Below are 23,019 nucleotides of genomic sequence, written 5' to 3'. Positions count from 1 at the left end.
TGTGAGGACTTCAGAAAACCACACAAACTAAAGGAAATCACATTGAATTGTAAGATCTATATCCAAAAAGTTTGAGGTTCTACCTCTGAAATGGAGTTTCTAAGGCCATGAATTCTTCAAGATCTTGATCTGCTTTTGCTCTGGAAATGTGATGGTGATGATAGGTTAAGGAATTGAGCTTTGAAAATCAACTAATGATGTTGAATTTCAAGTTTGAAGAAGAGAGAAAAATTTGAAAATTCCTTTGGTAATGGTTGGGATTTCAATTCTGCAGCACTTCAGGTCTCCACTTGGTTTTTGAAATGAATGAGATTGAGTCTCTATTTATAGCTGAAGAGGGTTGTAAAGCATGGTTCCCTCGTGTGCATGGAATTTGAATCTTACTTGCATGGGCATGTGCAAGCATGTAACAGGCCCAAGAATGAGTGAAACACCTTGCTGATACCACATGGAATGGATTTGGACGTGCACAATGAATTGAACAAGCTTGCACATCAAGTTATAACATGAAATGCTAAAATGGACATAAAAAATTAACTCTTTGAAACTCACACATGGAAAGTCTAAAAAAGTAATATGAGTAATGGTTGGAAAGTCCTTGAAATAAGGAACAAAAGTCATGTTGGGCAAAAATTCATTTGACATTTGGAAATTATTGAAAACTGGCTGTGAAGGTTTGGGCATAAAACATGTCTAAGTCACCCTTTGAAAATTTTCACCAAAAGCAAGCCTCTTCAATCCCCTCCGTTTGCATGATGCAAGCTTCAAATGGAAAAACCTCCAACATTAGATTTGTATGTATTTTCAATATGATTAATTTAGACTCAAATTTTGCATCATTTGGATTTTTCATGAGAAAGTTATGGGAATTTGAAGTGGGGCACTTTTTCAAATTCAATGACTTAGGTCCAAGGTGACCTATAATGTTTTGTATTGTCACATGTATTTATTTTAGGATTATGAAATTTTATCCAACATAACATTTTAAGTAGACATCTTAAGCTTTCCAATTCATTTGGTATCACCTCAAAATCATAAATATTAAGGAAGTTAGGTTCTTGGGAAGTTGACCTAAATTTAGGGTTTCAGTCAAAATGACCTATAATATTTTGAAATGAATTATGACCTTCAAAGTTTCAAATGGATTTTTTATGAACATTAAAGTTGTTAATATGGTTCTTAAGAACATTTTTTCTCTTGGGGTCATCTTCATTTGACAAACACATCACAAGTTGTATCTTAGTGATCCTCAGTTTAGTCAGATGACTTGACTGGCCAACTTTTCAAGGCCAAACTTCCAATCTTGATGAATAAATGATTGAGGATCCTCAAATAGGCTCATATATGCATAAAATAATGAATGAAATAACTTCCCTTGATTAAATTTGATCATAGGTTGAGGTTGCTTCATGAACAAGGCACAGTCAAAGCACAATGAAATTAGGGTTTCTTTGAGAAACAATCCTCAAGCCCTTTGGGTTAACTTGATCAATCTGGAAAATTGAGATACTTGGGAGATATATATGATGATTAAGAGCTTTGTGGACCATTTTCATGCTTTTTCTCATCTTCATCTAGCCATATCCTTGAGCTTAGGAGCTTCCTAGGAGCATTGGAGCACATGATCACTTGAGCTTCAAAACAAAAAGAGTTAGTGACATATTTTTGTGCTTTTGGTTAGTAATAAAACAAGAGAAGCAATAATATATAATATAAGCATGCTTGGTGATCTCAAACCACTCACACAAGTCTCCTCCCTAGGGTTAAGGAGCTAAACATGCTATGATCCTTGAGGCAATGCACTGAGCAATGATATGATGCCATGAGGGATCTTAGGATCAAAATTAGAGTCTTACATGAAGAACCAAATGTTGAGCTGGTACTGCATGCATATAGAGTTGAGTTGTGAGTCTGGTTCAGAGTGGGGATTGAGATAAGCATGAGTCAATTCGTTGTTGCATTATATTACATAATGATGAGATGTTTGTGTAAGGATGTGTACTCTTGTATGACTTATGCATTTTGTGATCGAATGCAATATGGGTGAGATATGGATACATGGTGTTGATGTGCATTTTTGATATATGGATGATTTTGTAGTGTGTGAATCTATCCTTATTGTTTATGCACTGTTTATTATTTGAATGTATTTTTACCCTTTTTGTGTTGTTGCGTCTGTGCTCCTCTTGAGTACAAATAATCAGGTACCTAAGTAGAAGTTTTGAGATTGAGGACGGTGTGATGCCTCTTTAATTTCTTGTCGATCGAGTCTTATAGTTAGAGTCACTTTGATACGTAACATGAGGTGAAAAATCTATTTTTTATTTGTTTATGCTGTGTATCTTTCCATTTGATTTTATTTCATGACGAACCGCATTTTAAAACCAATATTTATATTAAGGCTTTTTATGCTGAGTATTTCATAATTTCATTGCTTATCAAATGGTTTGTATTTTTAACTATGTGGTTCAAATAAGAGTTGTTTGTATGATAAATGACATTCTACTTGATGAACTTTTGTTTTATTTGATTAATTATCTAGTTGTCAAGTAAGATGTTACATAATAGTATTAGAGTAGGTCGGTCCGTTCGGTCATATTTTTTAATGTTGATTTCATGTATCGCGACATGTATGTGAAACACTGTTGGTACTCGTTGTTTTTCTAACTGCTTACCCGTATGAGCGGAATTGAAACAAGTGGGGAAGAAACTTATACTTCTATGAGGTCTTTCATGTGTGGTGGATTGGGTTAGCATGTTGTTGATTGCAAGAGTGCATGTTATTGGATGAGACTGTGTTGTTTCCAAATTTTGTTGAAGAGGAAGATTGGAAGTTCATATATGTTGAGTGTGTGTCGAGGTTGGATTTGGGAAGTGTCTATTATGAGTGGTAGCATGGTCATTGATACTTGTTAACGGTTCAATGACTACTTCTTTGTTGTGTTTGAAGTATCCTTTGACAATTTTTGGGCGAGATTTTGGGGTTGACTTAGTGTGTTTGCCTCTAAGTCAACATGATGTTATTCTGGGAATGAATTGGTTGGAGTCTAACCATATATTTATCAATTGTTTTGATAAATCGGTGAAATTTCTTGAATCCTCGGAGAGTACGGAGTCGAGTTTCATGACCGCGAGGCAGGTAGAGATATCCTTGAGCGAGAATGCTCAAGTGTTTATGATGTTCACGGCCTTGAGTTGGGAAGCGAAAGAATGTTTACAGATCTACCTCTGGTGTGTGATTTTCCTGAGATGTTCCTAGATGACCTTAGTGATTTTATTCCAGAACGTGAAGTGAAGTTTGCTATAGACTTAGTAACTGGTACTAGTCATGTGTCGACGACTCCTTATTGGATGTCTTCTTTAGAGTTGAGTGAGCTGAAGAAACAATTAGAGGATCTGCTTGAAAAGAAAGACAGTAGCATGAGATTGTGTGTTGATTATCGACAATTAAATAAGACGACTATCTAGAACAAATATCTACTTATGAGAATTGATGATTTGATGAATTAGTTAGTAAGTATATGTGTGTTTAACAAAATTGATTTGCGTTCAAATTATCATCAAATTGTGTGAAATTAGAGGTGTGAAGAGAATAACCGTAAGGATAAAATAACCCTTATACTCTCTTTTTAATCTAATCTTGCTTATAAAAAAATTACAATTTTATAAAATCGCAACACTTATACAATTTTGCAATGTTTTATGTAAATTTTATTAAAAGGTAGACTTGTCGTAAATTTGTGTTCGCAAAGTTAATATTTGGTGGACACATTCTCCCTTATTCACCTCCAAATATAACATTTCTTTGAGTCACTCATTATAAAATCTATGTTACCGATATCATGTTTTGAGTCACTCATTATAAAATCTATGTTATCGATGTCAAATTAGTAAATAAACTAAGGGTGCATGTAAGTATCATGATTCTTGTGTAAATGGCATAAAAAAATTTAAGCGAGATTAGTCGATATCGTATGCAGATATATGCTGGCTTAATTCCTTGTCACATACTATTGGCCAGAAGTGTGTAATATAAAAACAAATCCTTTGAAATTCCAATTCATATTCGAAAAAGATTTTCTTTTTAAAAATAATATTGATCTTGATCCAATGAAACGAGAACCGTTCTACACCGAATCAGATTTGTTAGAGACGGGACATTCCCACGCTGTTTTTCATGCATACACAAATAAAAAAGATTCTGTAGTTTTAATTAGTAGAAGATTCATGGTACAAATCCCTTATGTTCACACTGTTCTTGTCTCGTTTCAATTCACCAACATCAAAGTAATGCCTTACATGTGTCACGTATTTGATAAACTTTGACATAGTGACAACGTACGAACGTGTTGTGTTACAAAATCTTCAATATTCATGACTCATGCCATTACCTTCCGCCACGTCTTACACACCATTCAACGTCATTCCTTTCTTATATATACACTAAGCTAGATGATTCACATACTTGACATCAACATCATTCATATAGACACTGAAAAATGGCAAAGAAATTTCATTTTCTTGTGCAGTATAAAGAATTGGTCAAAAATCTCCGATCAACTACTACTCCTAAAGCTGCTATAGTTAACCACTTCTCAATTACAAAACAAACTCATTTGCATACTCAAGTATATATACCTCAATTTCCTTTCAACATATTATATAGTTGGTTTTTGAACTTTTATTATTATTGTGTAATTTTTTCTTGTTTAATTCAGGGTGGTGATCCATTAGTAGGACCAGGAAATCAAGGGTCAGAGAACCCAAGCGAGGTTCTGGGAAATGTTGAAGAAACCATAGGTAAGGAAAGTGTGGAGACTGCATGTGATGAAACAAAGAAAACTATACCATTAGTGACAGATACAACCACTGCAGAAGCTGATATGAACGTTGTGGACACAGTGGAGTATAGAAGTAGGGAAGGTTTGGTAGGGCAACTTGGAGATGGCTGTGATAATGTTCGGTTCTAATTAAAGTAATATATATATATATATATATATATTCTGTTCTTGTTATGAATTTTATCTATGTGATGAAATAAATTGTATTATGTTAAGAGAGTATGTTTCGGTAGCAATTTCACCTCAAAAACAATATGTATATATGAATCTTCTCCAACTTCCAATTATGAATTTGACTAATAACTAACACATTTGAACAAATGATAACAAATATTTGAAGAGAAGAGTTAACATAAAGTTCAACAGTAACAGAATATTTGATCAACTACAACACAAGATTAGTCGAAGAGGCATAGAATATGGACACACCAAACAAGTTTATTAGAGGCTGACGGCAACAATAAAAAAACTAACTGTTCAAACGCGGCGTTATTAGACATGCTTTAGTAGTTAGACCTTTAATTATAGAGCTTTGCTATTCTTAATAAAACTAGTATAATTTATGGATACTTATTAAATGTAAGTGTTTAAAAAAAGTGTAAGCATATCTATAAGTGGTTAGATTATCTATCTTGTTTTGTGTGTTAAGATATTCCAACAAGTTGTTGATGGTGTTCGTAAATGAATGTGATATTCAGATTTTAGAATATTTTTAAAATTTTGGTTCTCAGCATTGGAAGTTAATGTACAGAAGTGCAGAAGAATTTGTATTAGATGGAAAATATTTATTTTTATCCATTAATGTGTGAATTCAAAAGATTATAAAAAAAGAAAAAATGATTAAGAGTGTGTTGGATACACTCAAGAATATGAAGTTATAATTTTTGAGGATGAAAAAAGCACATAATTTTTTTTTTTTTATGATTGGTGTTGTTGACTAATCGCGCCCTGTCGCGGCGCTACAAATGATCGAGCGTAGTATTCAAAATAACTATAGGTGAAAACATCGATAAAATCCTTTAAGAATAAAAATATGATCGCCACAACCAGTTTCAAATTCTTTTAAAAACAAAAATATGATCGCCACAATCAATTTCAAATTCGAGTCGACTGTGTATTAGCATCTCTCACATACCTTATAATGGGGAATCTTCTAATTAGTTAGGGAATATAATGTTTAACTCAAGAATATATGCACTTCTCTATTTACTAAAGGACGTTTATATATATGAAAAAAAATAGTTTTTTATTAGTAAGTTTGACGAGATGTTGAATCTCGTTTCTACGTATCCCCAAGTGCGATGAGGAACTCAAGGAGCTAAACTCAAGGAGCTACGTAGTTCTTTGGTGTAAAATGTTTGTATTTTAGTTATTTTTTGAGAATACTGTTTAAGTCATTTGAACGGTTAAACATCTGCTTGTATGTTTGCACGGTGGAGGCTGAAGCGTCCGTTTGTATTTCGCATTGAAATGAGTCAACACCTTTCTTTTTATAAGTTTATTTTAAGTGAATTAAGATAAAAAGGTGATTTGATAAGTTATAAATGATTTTAATTTTATTATAAAATTTTATTAGTGGAAGGCAAATAGTCGTTCAGGCAAAGCGTGCGCTAAGCCCTCGATTATTCGAGAAATGGGTGAATACGCATCCCTCATCATTCCAAGTTAATTAAGATATTTTTAATTTAGTTTTAAAAATGGAAACAAACTATTTTGCATTTTTATAAACTTTATTTTTTTGGTATTTAAGTTAATAATAATAACTTACTCAATTATTACTATTAGAAGTAGAATTGGCTAACTTCGTATGAATGTATGGTGTTAGGATTCGAGATATCATGAGTAATTCATAACACCTTATTTGATAGGTTTTCCTATATATAGCTCTAAAATTTCTACCCACAAACGACTCACAGGATAGATTGTAAGGTTGTGAATAAGGTTTCCATAGTCATGATCCTTAATCGTATCAACGTCTTGCAACAAGCTGGTTGTTTTATGACAAGAGTGATGAAAAGGTCTATTCTGGACGGGATCTTCATGTTAGGAATTCAAGGTGCGGACCTTGGGGGACTAACATTGCACAACCACCAAAGTAGAATTTGGTTCTAAGAGGGGTCCCCAGAGTCAATGACCCTTCATGAATCATTGTTATGCGACATCTTAGTCATCTTATAACGAGATTTACGAAAATATCTCCTCTAGAAGGAGTCTTCATGTTAGGCATTCAAGGCGTGCACCTTTGAAACTAACATTACACAACTTTCATTCTAACCTAATGTCTTTTCTCTTTTTTTGAGTGCTCGGGTGTAGAGCTTTACTAAATGTATAATCACATGATCCACATATAAGCATAACAATAAGCATATATAATGATACAAAGCGAAAGAAAAATAATAGGGATCACTAAAAATATTTTTATTAGGATGCTTGACAAGATTATGGGTCCCTCTCCTACATATCCTCAGGTACAATGAGAAATTCAAAGGTACGTAATTCTTCGTAGAAAACCACGTGTTGGTTGGTGTGTTTAATGACCGATTGTTTAGGTCGCGCTCTAACGGTTGAATGTTTCTTACGCTCGCAATTGGAGGCTTAAAGCGTTTATTTGTATTCGTGGTAGAATAGGCTAAACAATATTTTTTTTGAAAAGGTTTTCGATCGCACAAGGACGAGAAAATAAGTTTGATTTGTTGAGTATTTTTAGGCAAATGACGAATGCTCGGTAGGACTAAGAAGTGTGCATTGAGATCGACTATTCGGGGTTTTCATGGAATGCGGGACTCCAATGTTCCTTTTTCATTCAAAGTGTTTATAAAAATTCTTTGATGGACAATGAACATTCAATAAGACCAAGACGTATGTCTCAAGGCCGATCGTTCGAGGTTTTCATGAAATGTGAGACTCCAATGTTCCTCTTCTTTCGAGTTTATTCAAGAAAATAATTTTAGCGTATTACGTTTGATTCGGGAAAAGATATGAATTCACATTGATGCGAAATTAATCGAGATAAACGAGTTTTTGAAAAAGTCATTTGACGTTGGACCAAAATTTTGAAAATATTCTCTTAGCGTTGGACAAAGGGTCTTAAACTATATTTGAAAGTATTATTTAATGATTTATATATTTACTATCATTAGTATTTATTTATTTAATTACAATAATTAAATAAATAAACAAATAAGACTAATAATAGTAGAATAAATAAAATCAGAACTTTTAATGTGAGAAAATATTTTTACCAAATTATTGCTAATTATAATTATTTACTATTATTATTATTTATTTAATTAATTGGAAGAACAAGGACGGTATTATCCAAAATCTCCAAACACCTTTACACAATGAATGGAAGAACAAGTACATTAATATGGTTGTCTTGACTAATTACTCCCTCCATGACTTTCCCGAGAAATCTAAGGAGGCGGACTTGATCATGTGCCCCGAAAACACCCCCTTGTAGTCAACTTTTTCAAATTCTGCAAGAAGACAATGGCGGAACTTATCACCAACATCGAAGCTCTCTGCAAGTCTCAAGGGGTTACTTTTTAGGGTTGACATCTAGTTTGCATGTTTGTTTCGATTCAACAACTTGTTTCGATTCCTATGTACTTGTACTTGTATTATTCCATACAATGGATGAATGAAGCTTCTTTATTATCCATTTTGTGTGTGTACTTCTTTCATCCTTGATTGCAATGATAAATTATTAAGTGTTTCTCGCAATAAATAACATGATAACTAAGAGCTTTGCAATAATAAAACATAAAAACAAAAAAAAGTACATCCATGCATCATTTTGCATTTTCAAAATTAAAACTAAAAAAACTCATCATCAACCTTTCTTCAACAGAAACCGACACCTCAAGCTGACTTCCCGACATCCTTACTACATGCGCAATAATCAGCGAACTATTATGGATCAATTAGAGCAAAACCAAGATTCCCTACATGAAGAAGTATCCCAAGTGCGTGCGCAAATGGGACAACTGATGGAGACTATTCAAGCTGTTGCCCGTGGGTAAGAAATCATGGCCAAGATCCAAGAGGATATGAACCAAATGGTCCATACTCCTACTACCATTCCTACTATGGAGAATCATGTGCCTCCCCAAGGAAATATTCCAGTCTAGATTCCTGTAGGTGCAGCCGCCGATGTTTCTCTACCTGCCATTAACCCCCCCCCCCCCCCCCCCCCACCATTATTGAGATCGACGATCAACAAGATACCTTCTTTAGTCCAAGAGCTGCTCCTGTCTACGACGCCTTTGGTCCACCTGCCAACGAGGTAGAAAAGAAGGTCTGAGCTATTGAAGAGAAGTTAAAAGCCATCAAGGGATTCGATTCTTTAGGTCTCGATGCCACTGAAATGTGTCTTGTCCCTGGCTTAATCATACATGCCAAGTTGAAAGTTCCCGACTTTGAAAAATACAAGGGAGCTAGTGACCCTAGAACACATATCAAAGCTTATTTCCGAAACATGGCCGCCTACTCCGATGATGATAGACTACTTATGCACTTCTTCCAAGACTCTTTGAGTGAAGCGTCTATAGACTGGTATATGCAATTGGAAGGAACTCACATTCGGACATGGAGGGAAATGGCCAAGGCTTTCCTAAAACACTACCTATACAACACTGATATAGTGCCTAATCGCACCCAGTTGCAAAATCTGACTCAAAAGTCCGAGGAGACTTTCAAAGAGTATGCACAACGTTGGAGAGAACTTGCTGCAAGGGTACAACCTCCATCATTGGAGCGTGAGTTGGTAGATATGTTCATGGGTAACCTCCAAGGCCCCTATTTGGACCGAATGGTATGAAACACGTCCTCTATTTTTTCCAATTTGGTCCTAGCCGACGAAAGGATAGAAAACATGATCAAGATGGGTAAAATTCAAAACTCTACTAGTACATCCAGTGTGGCAAATAAGCCATTTATACCTTATGGGAAGAAGCACGAGGGTGAAACTAATGAAACTGTTGTTGTTAGAGGAAGAACACTGACATACCGTGCACCCTACCAATAAGTAGCCTCTGTGGCACCGATTCAGAATCAGCAACCATATACCATTCCAGTTGATCAACGAGTAAACCAACAACCAACTCCAAATAAACCACCACCGCAACAACAACGTTATTATCCTCAACAACAACAACAAAGACAACGATGTCCCGAAAGAAGGTTCGATCCAGTTCCTATGCCATACAGTCGTATACTACCCTATTTGTTGTGTGGCTCATTAGTGAAGTTAAGGGAGTTAGGAACTCCACCTACAGTCATTCCTCCCGACTACGATGCAAATGCCCAAAGTGAGTTCCACTACAACGCTCCCGGTCATTCCATAGAAAACTGCAAGGCCTTGAAATACAAAGTTTAAGATTTAATAGTCTCAAAGGCAATCATGTTTGTGCTAAACGGCCTGAATGTGCACAATAATCCAATGCCACCACATAACAAGCCGACTGTTAATATGGTAGAAGTATAAGAGAAGAAGAAGTTGGTGTCCCGGGTGGATGAATTGAAGATCCCCCTCATTGATATTAAGAATCTTTTGATGAAGAGTAACTTATTTCCCGTCTGTGATAAAAACTCTGAGCACTATTTAATCAACCCTCAAGAATGTGAAGTTTTGAAGACTGTCCTCTAGTGAAGATGTGTCAACTTTGGAGATCCTGTATGATCAAGTCCAACCACTACAAATCCCATATGATATGTCACTAATGACTATTTCTATCAATCCAGTTGTTCCTATGGTAATAGCGATTCCTACGCCATTCCCTTTCAAAGACAAAAAGGCAGTGCCTTGAAAATATGACTTCATAGTCTATATTCATGGATAAAAAGTACAAGAGGAACCAATAGCATCTAATGAGCCAATAGTGAACATAAGTGGAATCGGAGTAGTAACAAGGAGTGGAAGGAATTCTGCACTTGTACCCCATGTTATTGAGTGGGACCTCTAATCAAGATAAAGGCAAACAAGTTGAAGTCAATCAACAAAGGCAAGATTCCATACCAATCAATGGTGTGGAGGAGTTTCTGCGCATCATTAAGAGAAGTGAATACAATTTCGTTAATCAACTCAACTAGACCCCCGTCAAAGATCTCAATGTTGTGTTTGTTGATGTGCGCCGAAGCACATATAGATGTCTTAGTAAATTTCTTGAGGGCTGACCACGTTTCATAAGAAATTTTTGTTTGTCAATTCGAAGGAGTAGTCAACAACATAACTGTCAGTATAAGCTTGGGGTTTAATCACGATGAGCTTCCATCCGAAGGGAGAAAACACAACAAGGCCCTACACATTTACATTGAATATGGAGACACTATCCTGTCTATGGTCTTGGTGGATACCGATTTATCTCTAAATGTGTTTCCAAAGAGTTCTTTCGCCAAGCTAACTATTGAAGGACTTGTCATGAAACCGAGTAAGTTGATTGTTAGAGCATTCGACAACCCAAGGAGGAAGGTGATTGGTGAAGGTGACCTCCCCATCAAAGTTGGACCTTACACCTTCTTTATTAATTTCTTTGTTATGGATATATACCCTGCTTATAGTTGTTTGCTTGGATGACCTTGGATCCACTCGGCTGAAGCTGTCACATCGATACTCCATCGAAGGCTGAAATTCTTGATCAACAATAAGCTAGTGGTTGTTGAAGGTGAGAAGGATATCATGGTAAGTCACTTAGCGTCCTTTCGCTACGTTGAAGTTGGAGGTGAAATGCATGAAACCCCATTACAATCCTTTGAAGTTGTCAATGTATAGATGGTTTCCCCCGTGAGGGAAGCGAAGAAAGATGAATTCCCAATGGTCTTTTGGAAGGACGCTCAAACTATCATTGAAAGCAGTTACCCCGAAGGTTGGGGATGAGTGTTATAGTTTTCTGTTAACAAGGACCGTGCCGGCTTGGGATACCACTCCCAAAATTTGAAGAAACCAGTGCCAAATATTGTGGAGGGACAAGTGCTACCGTTACCAGTTATCTTTACAAGCGCCAGACACCTTGTGAACGGTCAAATCAATGGTGTGTCTGATGAAGAAGGACTTGTGTACAAAAAGAAGGAATGTCAAAAGCTGAAAAATTGGACCTCAACTAAGATACCTGAAGTTACCATGTTTGAAAAGTAATTTCCGATTAATTTGTTTCCCTTTTAAGAAAAGAAACATGTTATGCCCTAGGCATGGAGAATCATTTATAGGCCCCCCGTTAATTTTCAATCAAATTAATCAATGAAATCATCACTTTTTGCATTCAAATTGTGCTACTTGTATTTCATTTATTTTTACTTTTCACTTCATAAAAAAATGGCAATATTTTCTTATATCGTTTTAAGTTTTCATTCATTTTTTCTCCTTTATAAAAATAAAACCATTAACCCTGAATCATGCAAATTCCCAACAATTCCCGCCAATAATAATATTGCTATGGTCCCATATAAATTCGACAATTCACGCTGACAAAGACAGTGAGTAAGATTGTGAACTCCTCGAGGAGTTAGCTCGACTGGTGAAGTAAGAGTCAAAGGTCATTCAACCACATATACAATCGGTAGAAGTGGTCAACCTTGGATCCGAGGAAGAGGTGAAAGAGGTCAGAATAGGCTCAACCCTGCAAAATAACATAAAGGAAATGTTTGTTAAACTTCTACAAGAGTATATGGATGTGTTCGCTTGGTCCTACCAAGACATGCCCGGTCTTGACACCGACATCGTGGTCCATTGTTTACCCTTCAAAGAAGATTGTCCTCCTGTAAAACAAAAGCTAAGAAGGACTTGTCCTGACATGACAATGAAGGTTAAGGAGGAAGTGCAAACGCATCTTGAAGCAGGATTTTTGGCCGTAACCAACTACTCTCAGTGGATAAGCAACATCGTGCTTATTCCCAAGAAGGATGGCAAATTGCATATGTGTGTAGGCTATAGATACTTGAATAGAGCTAGTCCTAAAGATGATTTCCCGCTGCCTCACATTGATGTTCTAGGGGACAATACAACTAAATTCTTCATCTTCTCTTTTATGGATGGCTTCTCTGGCTATAATCAGATTAAAATGACTCAAGATGATATGTAGAAAACAACCTTTATCACCCCATGGGGAACATTTTTCTATAAGGTAATGCCCTTCGGCCTAAAGAATGTTGGCGTAACATATCAACATGCAATGGTCATGCTCTTTCATGATATGATTCATAAAGAGATCGAAGTCTACGTTGATGACATGATTGCTAAATCTCAAAATGAAGAGGAACATATTGTCAATATGGAGAAACTCTTTGCAAGGCTAAGAAAATTCAAGTTAAGGCTAAATCCCAATAAATGCACCTTTGGGGTATGATTCAACAAACTGCTAGGGTTCATTTTCAGCCAACATGGTATTGAAGTTGATCCTGAAAAGGTCAAGGCCATCTAAGCTATGCATGCGCCCACAACTGAGAAGGAAGTTGAATTACATCGCCAGATTCATATCTCACCTCACGACCACCTATGAGCCTATCTTCAAACTACTTCTCAAGGATCAGGCAGTTGTGTGGAATGAAAATTTCCAAAATTCCTTTGAGAAGATCAAGGAGTATTTGCAAGAACCTCAACTTCTAATGCCTCATGTGCCAAATAGGCATCTCATCATGTACCTTACATTCTCGAGGGATCCATGGGTTGCATCCTAGGTCAACACGACATAACTGGAAGAAAAGAGCATGTTATATACTATTTAAGAAAGAAGTTTACCGATTGCGAGAATAGGTATTTAAAGCTTGAAAAGACTTATTGTGCACTTGCTTGGGCTGCCAAACGCTTGAGGAAATACATGCTTACGCACACCATACTCCTAATCTCCAAGATGGATCCAATAAAGTACATTTTTGAGAAGCCTGCTCTAACCAGTAGTGTCGCCCGTTGGCAAATGGCCCTAACTGAGTACGACATTCAACATGTCACCCAGAAAGCGGTCAAAGGAAGTATCTTTTCAGACTACCTTTCTCACCAACCCTTGGAGGATTATTAGTCCATGTGCTTTGAATTCCCTGATGAGGACATCATGTTGATAAGGGATTGCAACATCCCCGACCCCGAAGAGGGACCAGAACCTGGGTCATGATGGACACTTGTGTTTGATGGAGCTTCTAACGCTCATGGCAATGGCATTGGGGAAATCATCACCTCCCTGACTGGTTTTCATATGCTCTTCACTGCAAGGTTATTCTTTACTTATACAAACAATATGGCGGAGTACAAGGCATGTATCTTTGGCATAGAAGCTGTTATTGACCTAAGGATCAAAATTCTTAAAGTCTATGGAGATTCAGTCTTGGTCATCAGCCAAGTAAAAGGAGAATGGGAAGCTCGAGATCACAAGCTGATCCCTTGCAAGGAGCATGTCTTGAAGCTAATCCTGTATTTTGATGAGATCACCTTCCATCATATACCTCGAGAGGAGAATCGGTTGGACGATGCCTTAGCAAATCTTTCATCCATGTTTAAGGTCAAATGGAAAAATGAAGCACCATCTATCCACATTGACTACTTAGACGAACCAGTTTACTGTTTGGAAACCGAAGACGAGTCTGATGGCCATCCTTGGTTTTATGACATCATGAGGTACTTGGAAAGCCAAGAATATCTTAAGAATGCCTCCATCACCGACAAGAACTACCTTTAAAAACTATCAACCAAGTTCTTCTTGAGTGGAGTGATATTATATAAAAGGAATTATGATTTGGTCTTACTTAGATGTGTGAAAAAAACAAGAAGCAAACCAAATTATAATGGAAATACATGAAGGCTCCTTTAGGACACATGCCATTGGAGCTACTATTGGAAGACCATGGAGGTTGACTGCTATCGCCATGTGCAAACATGCCAACAATGCTAGATTTATGCCGATAAGATACACGTGCCACCGGTTCCTCTCAATGTGTTAACATCACCTTGGCCTTTCTCCATGTGGGGCATTGATGTGATTGGGCACATTGAACCGACTGTCTCGGACGGACATCGCTTTATCTTGGTAGTGTCGTACCATAATATTTGCTCTCCCTTTTGCATCTTTTCACTTAAACTTTAACTTGAGATTCATCTGTACACATTCATGTTCATTCATATGCATTAATTCATGTTGACATTTGTTGACCCATGCACAAACCCCTAGAATGTGATTTTGTTTTTTTATCTGATCATATTGGGAGTGAAACCCTAGTTCTTGTTGATATGATTAGGGGCCCTTGTGGATACTCTTTAGGCCTTTTTTGGTCACCTAAAACCTAATTGGGAACTCGGACATGAAGACTTGCTTGTGGAACATCATACTTGATTTAGAGGCCTTTATTGAAAGACATGCCTCACAAAACCCTAATCAGAGATGGTATGATCCTAATGTACCTTGTGGCTTGATTTGTCACCCTGTGCTTAGTAGAAACCCATATTCATTGGAGAAAGATGTTTGGCTATCATATCATGCGTCATCCATATTCTACATGTCTTCAGGGTTGATATTTCAAACATTGTCTAGGTCTTTTGGTATTGACAGAAGCACTGGTCTATATGTCTTGATCCATTGTGGCTTAAACATTAGTCTTTGTTTCATGTGATTCATGCCTTGCTTGCAATCATGTGAAAACCCTAATTCATGCCTCAAAGTTGACTTTGATCAACAAATTGACCAAAGTCGACCATCCATTTCATATGCCCATATGACATTTATCGTTTACATTTGATTCAAATTATACCTTAAGATGACCTTGTAAACCCTTCAAATCCATGACCCTACAAATTTGCTAACAAACAAATTCTGAGTTGGTTGAACCTTGCAAAATTCACTTAACTGAACCCAATTGGAGAAAATAACAACTAACAAGAAATCAGTTTGAACATTTCATAATAACTTCTGCTACACAAAATAACCCTGCATTTTTTGCTAATTGGATTTATATTTTAACATCGTTTCTGCAGGAGATCATTAACCAAAGCAATTCCTGCATAACTTCTGACCAAAACACATCACTAACATGCATCAATATTTGAACCAATTAAAATCATAACTTCTAATAACTCAATGTGAAAAGACCAATTGGTTTCATAAATAGCAGATCCATAACAATAGCTCATAACACTTCACTAACAGAAAATCTGATTGATAAAACCTACCAGTTTCTAATGTGAATTAACATAAGATTTAACATTCAACTAACTTAACCGAATTTTCATCCAACCGTCCCTTATGCATCCCTAAAACTAACGGAGTCTTAACTCCAAACCACTTTGAACTTGATCCAGATTAACAGAGTTAATCTTTGTTAATCTTCAAGATCTATAAATCCTCATCGTGCTCATCATTAGGGGGAGAGGAATCATTATCACAGAGCTTCAAAAATCACTGCAAAACCTCTCTCGTTTACCTTTCCCTCTCAAATTCTCTCAACTCTCCTTACACTCACACTTTGCATCAAAAACAACGCATACAACATCACACCAGAAGAAAGCAGAAGAAGATTGGAGGAGAAGAGATCAAAGAAGACTGAAATAAGTTACCTTGTGCATCTCCACAGAGCCACCGTTTCGGAGCTCAAAAATCCGGTAAGTCTTCTTCCTTCTCCTTGCTCCGACTCAAACGTTCCAAATACAAATCCATGATACAATCCATGAACTCTGAGATGCGGAGAGGACGCATCCTTGAAGATGATACCGATACGAAGAATCCAAATCAACATCCATGATACCGAAGCGAAGAATCGTTGAACACCATTGTTGTTGAAGCTGGGAGCTTGTTGGAGAAGCCTTTTCAGTTTGGCTGCAGCTTATGAGATAAGCTCTTTTGGTTCGAGTCCGTTACGTACACTCCATTCTAGGGCCAGTTTTTTGCATTGATCCCGTTTGGGCCTTAGGCCCAAATCAATTGATTGGTCTATGCACCACCAGCATAGACCGTGCACCCCGTCCGGTTCATCAACTCCACGCTGGGCCTTGTGCCAGGCCCAAACGCTTTTTGTTGCTGGCAAAAAAAGACCTAATTTTGGGCATGAACCTTCTTTGTGAGCTTATTTACCGATTGATTCTTGTTTTTTCTTTTTGATAATTATGTTTAGAATGAGGATTAATTATGATGAATCATTTTAATTAGAATATCCTTTTATAGAATAATTAATAATTTAGATCTTAATTAGGTTTTTAGGATTTAATTTATTTTAAATCTTAATTAGATTTAGTTAGAATAATTAGATTAGTTAGTTTTTTTTTGCATACTTAAACAATTAGGCTTAATTTGTCTTTTTGATTAAATGCTGATTTTAGAAACTATTTTCCTAATAAATCCATTTTTGGCATATTAGCCATTTTTTCCTTAGAGCTTAGAAATTCTGATTTTTAATGCATGATCCCTTAGCTTAGGGCTTTACTTAGAAATGTCTAATTTCATTTAGTTGATTATTTCATTAGGTTTATTGCGTACCTAGTTCAACTATTATTTTTCAATCCCACTGATTAGTGTTGACCAAAGGTCACTTTGGTCAACCAAATCCTTTGTATTGTGTTGTAATCCCCAAGTCTCTTCAAGTGATCAAAAGATCATTGATCACTTGATATGGCATGTCCATTATGCCCAAGCTGTATTGGATATGCTGAATCTCATGAGCTCAAGACCTCAAGCTTCACATCCAAGATCAAGACATCAAAGTCAATGTCAATCAACACTTGTCAATCATAATTCAGATTGTGTGGCATAAACCTTAAGAAATAGAGAATGAGTGAGAATTATATTAAATCATTTTGAATATCTTTGGGTACGAGATGAATGACCCAGCTTCTCATCGTATTCACTTATATTCATAGACTTTAGAACTATTCAAATCAAATGATTGTCAAGTCTTCTTCTACAACAAGTAGTATTGCATCATCGGGATCAATCATCATGATCAATCATCAGGATCTCTTATCAGCAACTTGTCAATTTTGATTCAAGTTATATGCCACGAGCCTTAAGTAACAAAGAATGATGAGAGTTGACTTATCCTTGTTTAGAATATATTTGGGTGCATGATGAATGACCTAGTTGCTCAAGGTATTCGCCTTTGACTTTAGTGCAATTTGAATCATACAATTGAAAAGTCTTCTTCAAGCAAGCATCAATCATTCAATACTTCAATAGTGAAACACCATTAGACACCAATTCTTCTTCAACAGTGAAGCACCATTACCCTCATCTTAGATTCAGTACCAAAACCTCTTCTGTGATGTCCATACATTTTTTGGATTCATTACCTTTGGGTCACACACCCATTTCTTAATCAATTACTTCAGTCACTACCTACCGTTACAAACTTTGGCATTGTTAGTTCTTGCCCATAAAGTACATACTCTAGAAACTTCTTTTTCCCAATAGAGTTCAGACTCTGACATACTTTGTTGCTTGCCCATAAGGTATATGTCTTGGCATTCATCCCATGGAGTACATACTCTGGCTTTGTTCTTTACCTATAAGGTACAAACCTTGGCATTCTTTCCCTACAGAGTTACAGACTACGACAATCCCCCCTTTTCCCCATTAAGTTTAGACTCTGGCCATCTTGATTTTTTCTATACAGTTACAGACTTTGACATGTTATTATGCCTTATAGTTATAGACTTTGGTATTTAATCATTCAGCCTATGGAGTACAGACTCTGGCTACCTCTTTTAATGCCTACGCAGTTCAGACTTTGGCATCATACTCTATTGCCCTTATTGAGTTACAAACTCTGGCATTCAAATCATTTCTTCTGGCTTGTATAGTTCAAACTATGGCACACATGTGCATCTTGCCCATGGAGTGCAGACTCTGGCAACCTTTGGTATTGTATTGAAGTGTAGACTTTGACATCATTTCTCTTTGCCCTATGTATTTACAAACTCTGGCAACATTTGATATTGCCTATACAGTTACAGACGTTGGCATTTACTCATTCTTCCATGGGGTATAGACTCTGGCTACCTCTTTCATTTCCTATAAAGTACAGACTTTGGCATCATCTTTCTTTACCCTTATTGAGTTACAGACTCTGGCAATCACTTTTGTTTACCTTATATAGTTACAGACTATGGTACATAACCTTTCTTTTTGCCTATAAATTTACAGACTTTGGAAAACAAGCATTTCATTGTAAGTTACAGACTTTAACCTTGGTTCATCTTGCATGTGTGGTTACAGAATATGGCACACCTGTGCACCTTGCCCGTTGGAGTTACGGAATCTGGAAATCTGCTTCTTTCCCTTATATAGTTATAGGTTATGGCATATATTTACGCTTCTTCCTTATGGAATTCATCTATCTTACCCTGTAGGGTTATACACTCTGGCTATATCTCATTCTGCCTTGTGGGGCTACAAATCCTGACAAATATCTTTTCCTACCTTGTAGAGTCACAAACTCTGGTAGCATCCTTGGTTTTGAGCATGCTTTCTTAAATTCTTTTTAGTTGATTACCATCATTGGTTAATTCCACATTCTTGCTTTGTTAAGAAATTTTATTTGCCTCTTGGCAATCCAATCAATCTATCTTTCTTTGTTCCGCATTAGTTCCACGAACTACAGAGCTCTGACTTTCTCATTGCATGATAAGAATACGTAGACACGAGGGTTCGAATCCTATGTGAGCATATTTATTCATTCTTTCTCTATCACTCCATTCATCTCCATGGACCATTATTCAATACATTCATTCCTACCTACTACCTTCATTCACTTCATGTGATATACTGTTATCTTTGAGCCAAATACACTATTTCTTGGAGCTCTATTCAGTGCCTACGTTTGAACCAAGAGATGTTTGCTATGGAATCAAACACTTAATTCTCTTTGTTTTCGGTCGTACCATATAGTGGCGGATGCTTCAGGTTACCAACATATTGCTTGATGCCAGTTTTACTCTTGGATTCAGATTTCATCCCTTTTTGGAGTCAAACCACATTATCCTTTGGTTCAAACCATACCTTTATCACTCTTATTTTCACCTCCCACGATTAGTTCTTTGAACTACAAAGCTATGAATTCCTTATAACACTATAAGGATACGTAAGCATGAAGGCCCTAATCCTCTCTAAGCACTCTATCAATTTATTTTTCTTTTCCTTTATTCTTTTGCGAGTAATCTTTAGATATAACACCCATTCGAGCATGACCAATCAAAACGGGTCCCGTTGAGTACAACCGATGTTAAGGGTGATAATACCTTCCCATTGCATAACCGACTTCCTTACCCAGTTATCTCTTTTCCCCGGGTTTTATCGATGTTTTCCATTTCCTTCGGGAATAAAAAAAGTTCGATGGCGAATCTGTTGTATGTTCGAGCCTGCGATGCGTTCGGTTATATTTCTGCTAGATTCAGGTAGCCATAAACTATTTCACTAAATGGGTGGAAACAGTCTAGTACGCAAACGTTACCAGAAAAATGGTAGCTTGTTTCTTGAAGAAAGAAATCATTTGCCGTTATGGGGTCCCAAATAAGATCATTACTGATAATGGATCTAACCTCAATAACAAGATGATGAAAGATCTATGCACGAGCTTCAAGGATTGGCATGAGATGCTTACTGGGGAAAAAGATGGTAGAAACCTACAAGGGTTGGCATGATATGCTCCATTGGGGCAACCCCATTCCCTCTTGTGTATGGCATAGATGTGGTCATGCATGTTGAAGTAGAGATTCCATCCTTGAGGATTTTGACCGATGTCAAGCTCGACGAAGCTAAGTGGGTATAAGCCAAATTTAACCAACTAAACCTCATTGATGAAAAGCACTTGACAACCATCTTTAATGTCCAACTATACCAAAAGCGTCTCAAGCGAGCTTTTGAAAAGAAGGTCATTCCCCGCATCCTCAAGGTCCGAAAGCTAGTGTTGAAGAAGATTTTTTCGATTCACACTGACCCAAGGGGCAAATGGACGCCAAACTATGAAGGCACATACGTTGTAAGAAAGGTCTTCTCTGGAGGAGCCTTAATATTTTCAACTATGGATGGTGAATATCTTTTATCCCCTGTGAATGCGAATACAGTCAAAAATATTATGCTTACAAAAATAAAAAATAAAAAGAGGAGAAAAAACATGATAAGTTGAAAAACCGAAAGGGTGGCTTGTGCAAAAAAGGGTATCCCGGTAGACTAAAAACTCGAAAGGGAGGTCTAGGAGAAAATTAGGGATTTGTAAAAGTGAGAGGCTTTAATCTGTAAAGAATCCTCCACACTCCCCGATGAGTCAATCCCCAATCACTTTCTTCCGAAGCAAGATCTGAGGACATTCAAAGACATAAGGACTATAGCAGAATTGGAACTTGGTGGGAATCTAAGTTATTTCCATTTTCATTATAGTTTTTAAATTTCTTTTCGCAATCACCTCTTTTAGGAATTGTTTCCTTGTATAACTTACCCACTCTTGGGATCATTCATTTATCAATAAAATCATTTCCACCAAATGTGTTCAATACTTTTACTTTTCCTGCTTTGTTTGTAAAGTGTGACTTTCCTTAATTAACATTTCATTGGAAATATTTGGGTAAATAACTTTTACCAAAAAAAGACTTTCAAAAGAAAAACATCAAAGTTACTTTTCTTTCAAAGTACCCAAGGGTAATCATAATCCAAGATGCTTGGTATGAACCAAACACCACAAAGCCACACAATCCCATAGACTTGGCCCAATAAAAAAATTAGCAGCAATTGCACCAGACGTAGCTTAGACATTAAAATATCCAGATTTTGATGTCGGGAAGTCAATTCCACTCTCCCGAAGAAACCACAAAGCCCAGTCATCATTGGCACTCCCAACAAATTATCCCCCACAAAGCCCAATCATACTTGGCACAATTTATAAACCTTGTATTTGCATATTCCTCAGCATCCCGAACATACATTGACATTTCACATACATAACATTGCATCATAATATAATCTTTAATTCACATTCCAATCTTACTCAAGAACAATTCCTCATTTCTCCCCAGCTGTTGCTAGGGACGATCATTGTAAAATTTAAATATTCCTTCCCAGCTGTTGCTTGGGACGATCATTGCAAAATTTAAATATTCCTTCCCAGACATTGCTAGGGACTGTATTCATCAACTTTCGACTTTCTCAACCGTTGCTAGGTGTCATACCCTAATTTTTAACCCTAAGATTTCACCCCATTTTCATCATTTTCATATCATCAAGGTCATAAACAATGGTTATTTTTATGTTTTGCTGACCCCTTGAAAATATAAAAATATATCTTGCTTGCTTTGTTCACAAGTTAGGATTTTGCACCAAGGAGTTCAAGTGGTTGACCAATCAAGGTTTTGTATGATCCTTAAAATATCAAGATCCTCTACTCACTCATGATGGTCAAGATATTCCCTCCATCAATAACCAAGTTTGAAGTTTGCATAAACTCAAGATCATCAAGCTACAATTCATCAGATGCTTCAAATTAGGGTTTTGGTCAAAGTTAGCTTGATGTTGACTTTTTAAGCAAAACATGATCTCATGCCTTGAAACATGATTCAAAGGTCTCAAATTCTTTCTCATGCCACTCATGTGATTCAATTGGCTCAAGAAGTTTGATCTATTGATAGTTGAAGACTTTTGGTTCAACTAATAAAAAGTCAACATGTGCTCAAAGTCAAAGTTTGACTTTTAACATTTTTGGTCAACGATGGGCTTCTCAAGTCAAGGATCAAAGAAATATGAAATTTTATTGAACTTTATCAAGTTAAATCAAGGAAATCAATAAAAGATCAAGACTTGTCCAAATTAAGGTTTTGAAAAATTCTCTAAGTCCCAAAATTTCATGTTCAAGTGACCAACTTTCCAAGATTGTACCTTCTTCCTCAAGTGTCCATATTGGGAAAACAAGCCTACAATTAAATATGATATTTGATACTACAAGTTGGTGAAAATTTGAGGCCAAAATCTTTCTTGAAGTGGAAGATATTGATGGTGAAAGTTGAGGTTTTCAAGTTGCTGAAAATTTCAAAACACTTAGAATTGTTTTGAAGTCTTTAGCCTTTCCAAGTGCATGAATTTATGACCAATTTTCCAATAATCTAGGAAACCATTCTTGATTCTTTAAGGTTGAATTTGGAGCCAACTTTCTAAGTGTTTTGTTCAGTTTGGTTCACGCGAATTTGGAGCCAACTTAGGTCATTTTCAAGCATTTTCCCAAGATG

At 36.5% G+C, this 23,019-nt stretch overlaps 1 protein-coding gene and 1 long non-coding RNA gene across 2 annotated transcripts; one reads left to right on the top strand and one right to left on the bottom strand.

The window, feature by feature from the left end:
- Positions 1-4,191: 4,191 nt before the first annotated feature.
- Positions 4,192-16,884, bottom strand: LOC127086308 (uncharacterized). The gene is made up of 2 exons (XR_007789452.1): positions 16,375-16,884; positions 4,192-4,492 (listed from the first exon to the last, which is right to left on the bottom strand). It is a non-coding gene; the product is annotated as an uncharacterized LOC127086308 (long non-coding RNA).
- LOC127086307 (uncharacterized) lies at positions 4,479-5,063 on the top strand. Its single transcript, XM_051027056.1, has 2 exons — positions 4,479-4,628; positions 4,719-5,063. Exons 1-2 carry the CDS (start codon positions 4,500-4,502, stop codon positions 4,968-4,970), a joined length of 381 nt encoding a protein of 126 aa, XP_050883013.1. The 5' UTR covers positions 4,479-4,499; the 3' UTR covers positions 4,971-5,063.
- Positions 16,885-23,019: the final 6,135 nt, after the last annotated feature.

This window comes from Lathyrus oleraceus, chromosome 5, assembly GCF_024323335.1.
Source record: "Lathyrus oleraceus cultivar Zhongwan6 chromosome 5, CAAS_Psat_ZW6_1.0, whole genome shotgun sequence".
Taxonomy (NCBI): domain Eukaryota; kingdom Viridiplantae; phylum Streptophyta; class Magnoliopsida; order Fabales; family Fabaceae; genus Lathyrus; species Lathyrus oleraceus.
This window is presented reverse-complemented; position numbering and strand designations above follow the sequence as displayed.

Bases quoted from the DNA above. Each gene is read 5' to 3' on its own strand.
- LOC127086307 (XM_051027056.1), top strand. From the start codon at position 4,500: ATGGCAAAGAAATTTCATTTTCTTGTGCAGTATAAAGAATTGGTCAAA. The intron at 4,629-4,718 runs GTATATATACCT...TGTTTAATTCAG, and splicing joins AAACTCATTTGCATACTCAA to GGTGGTGATCCATTAGTAGG.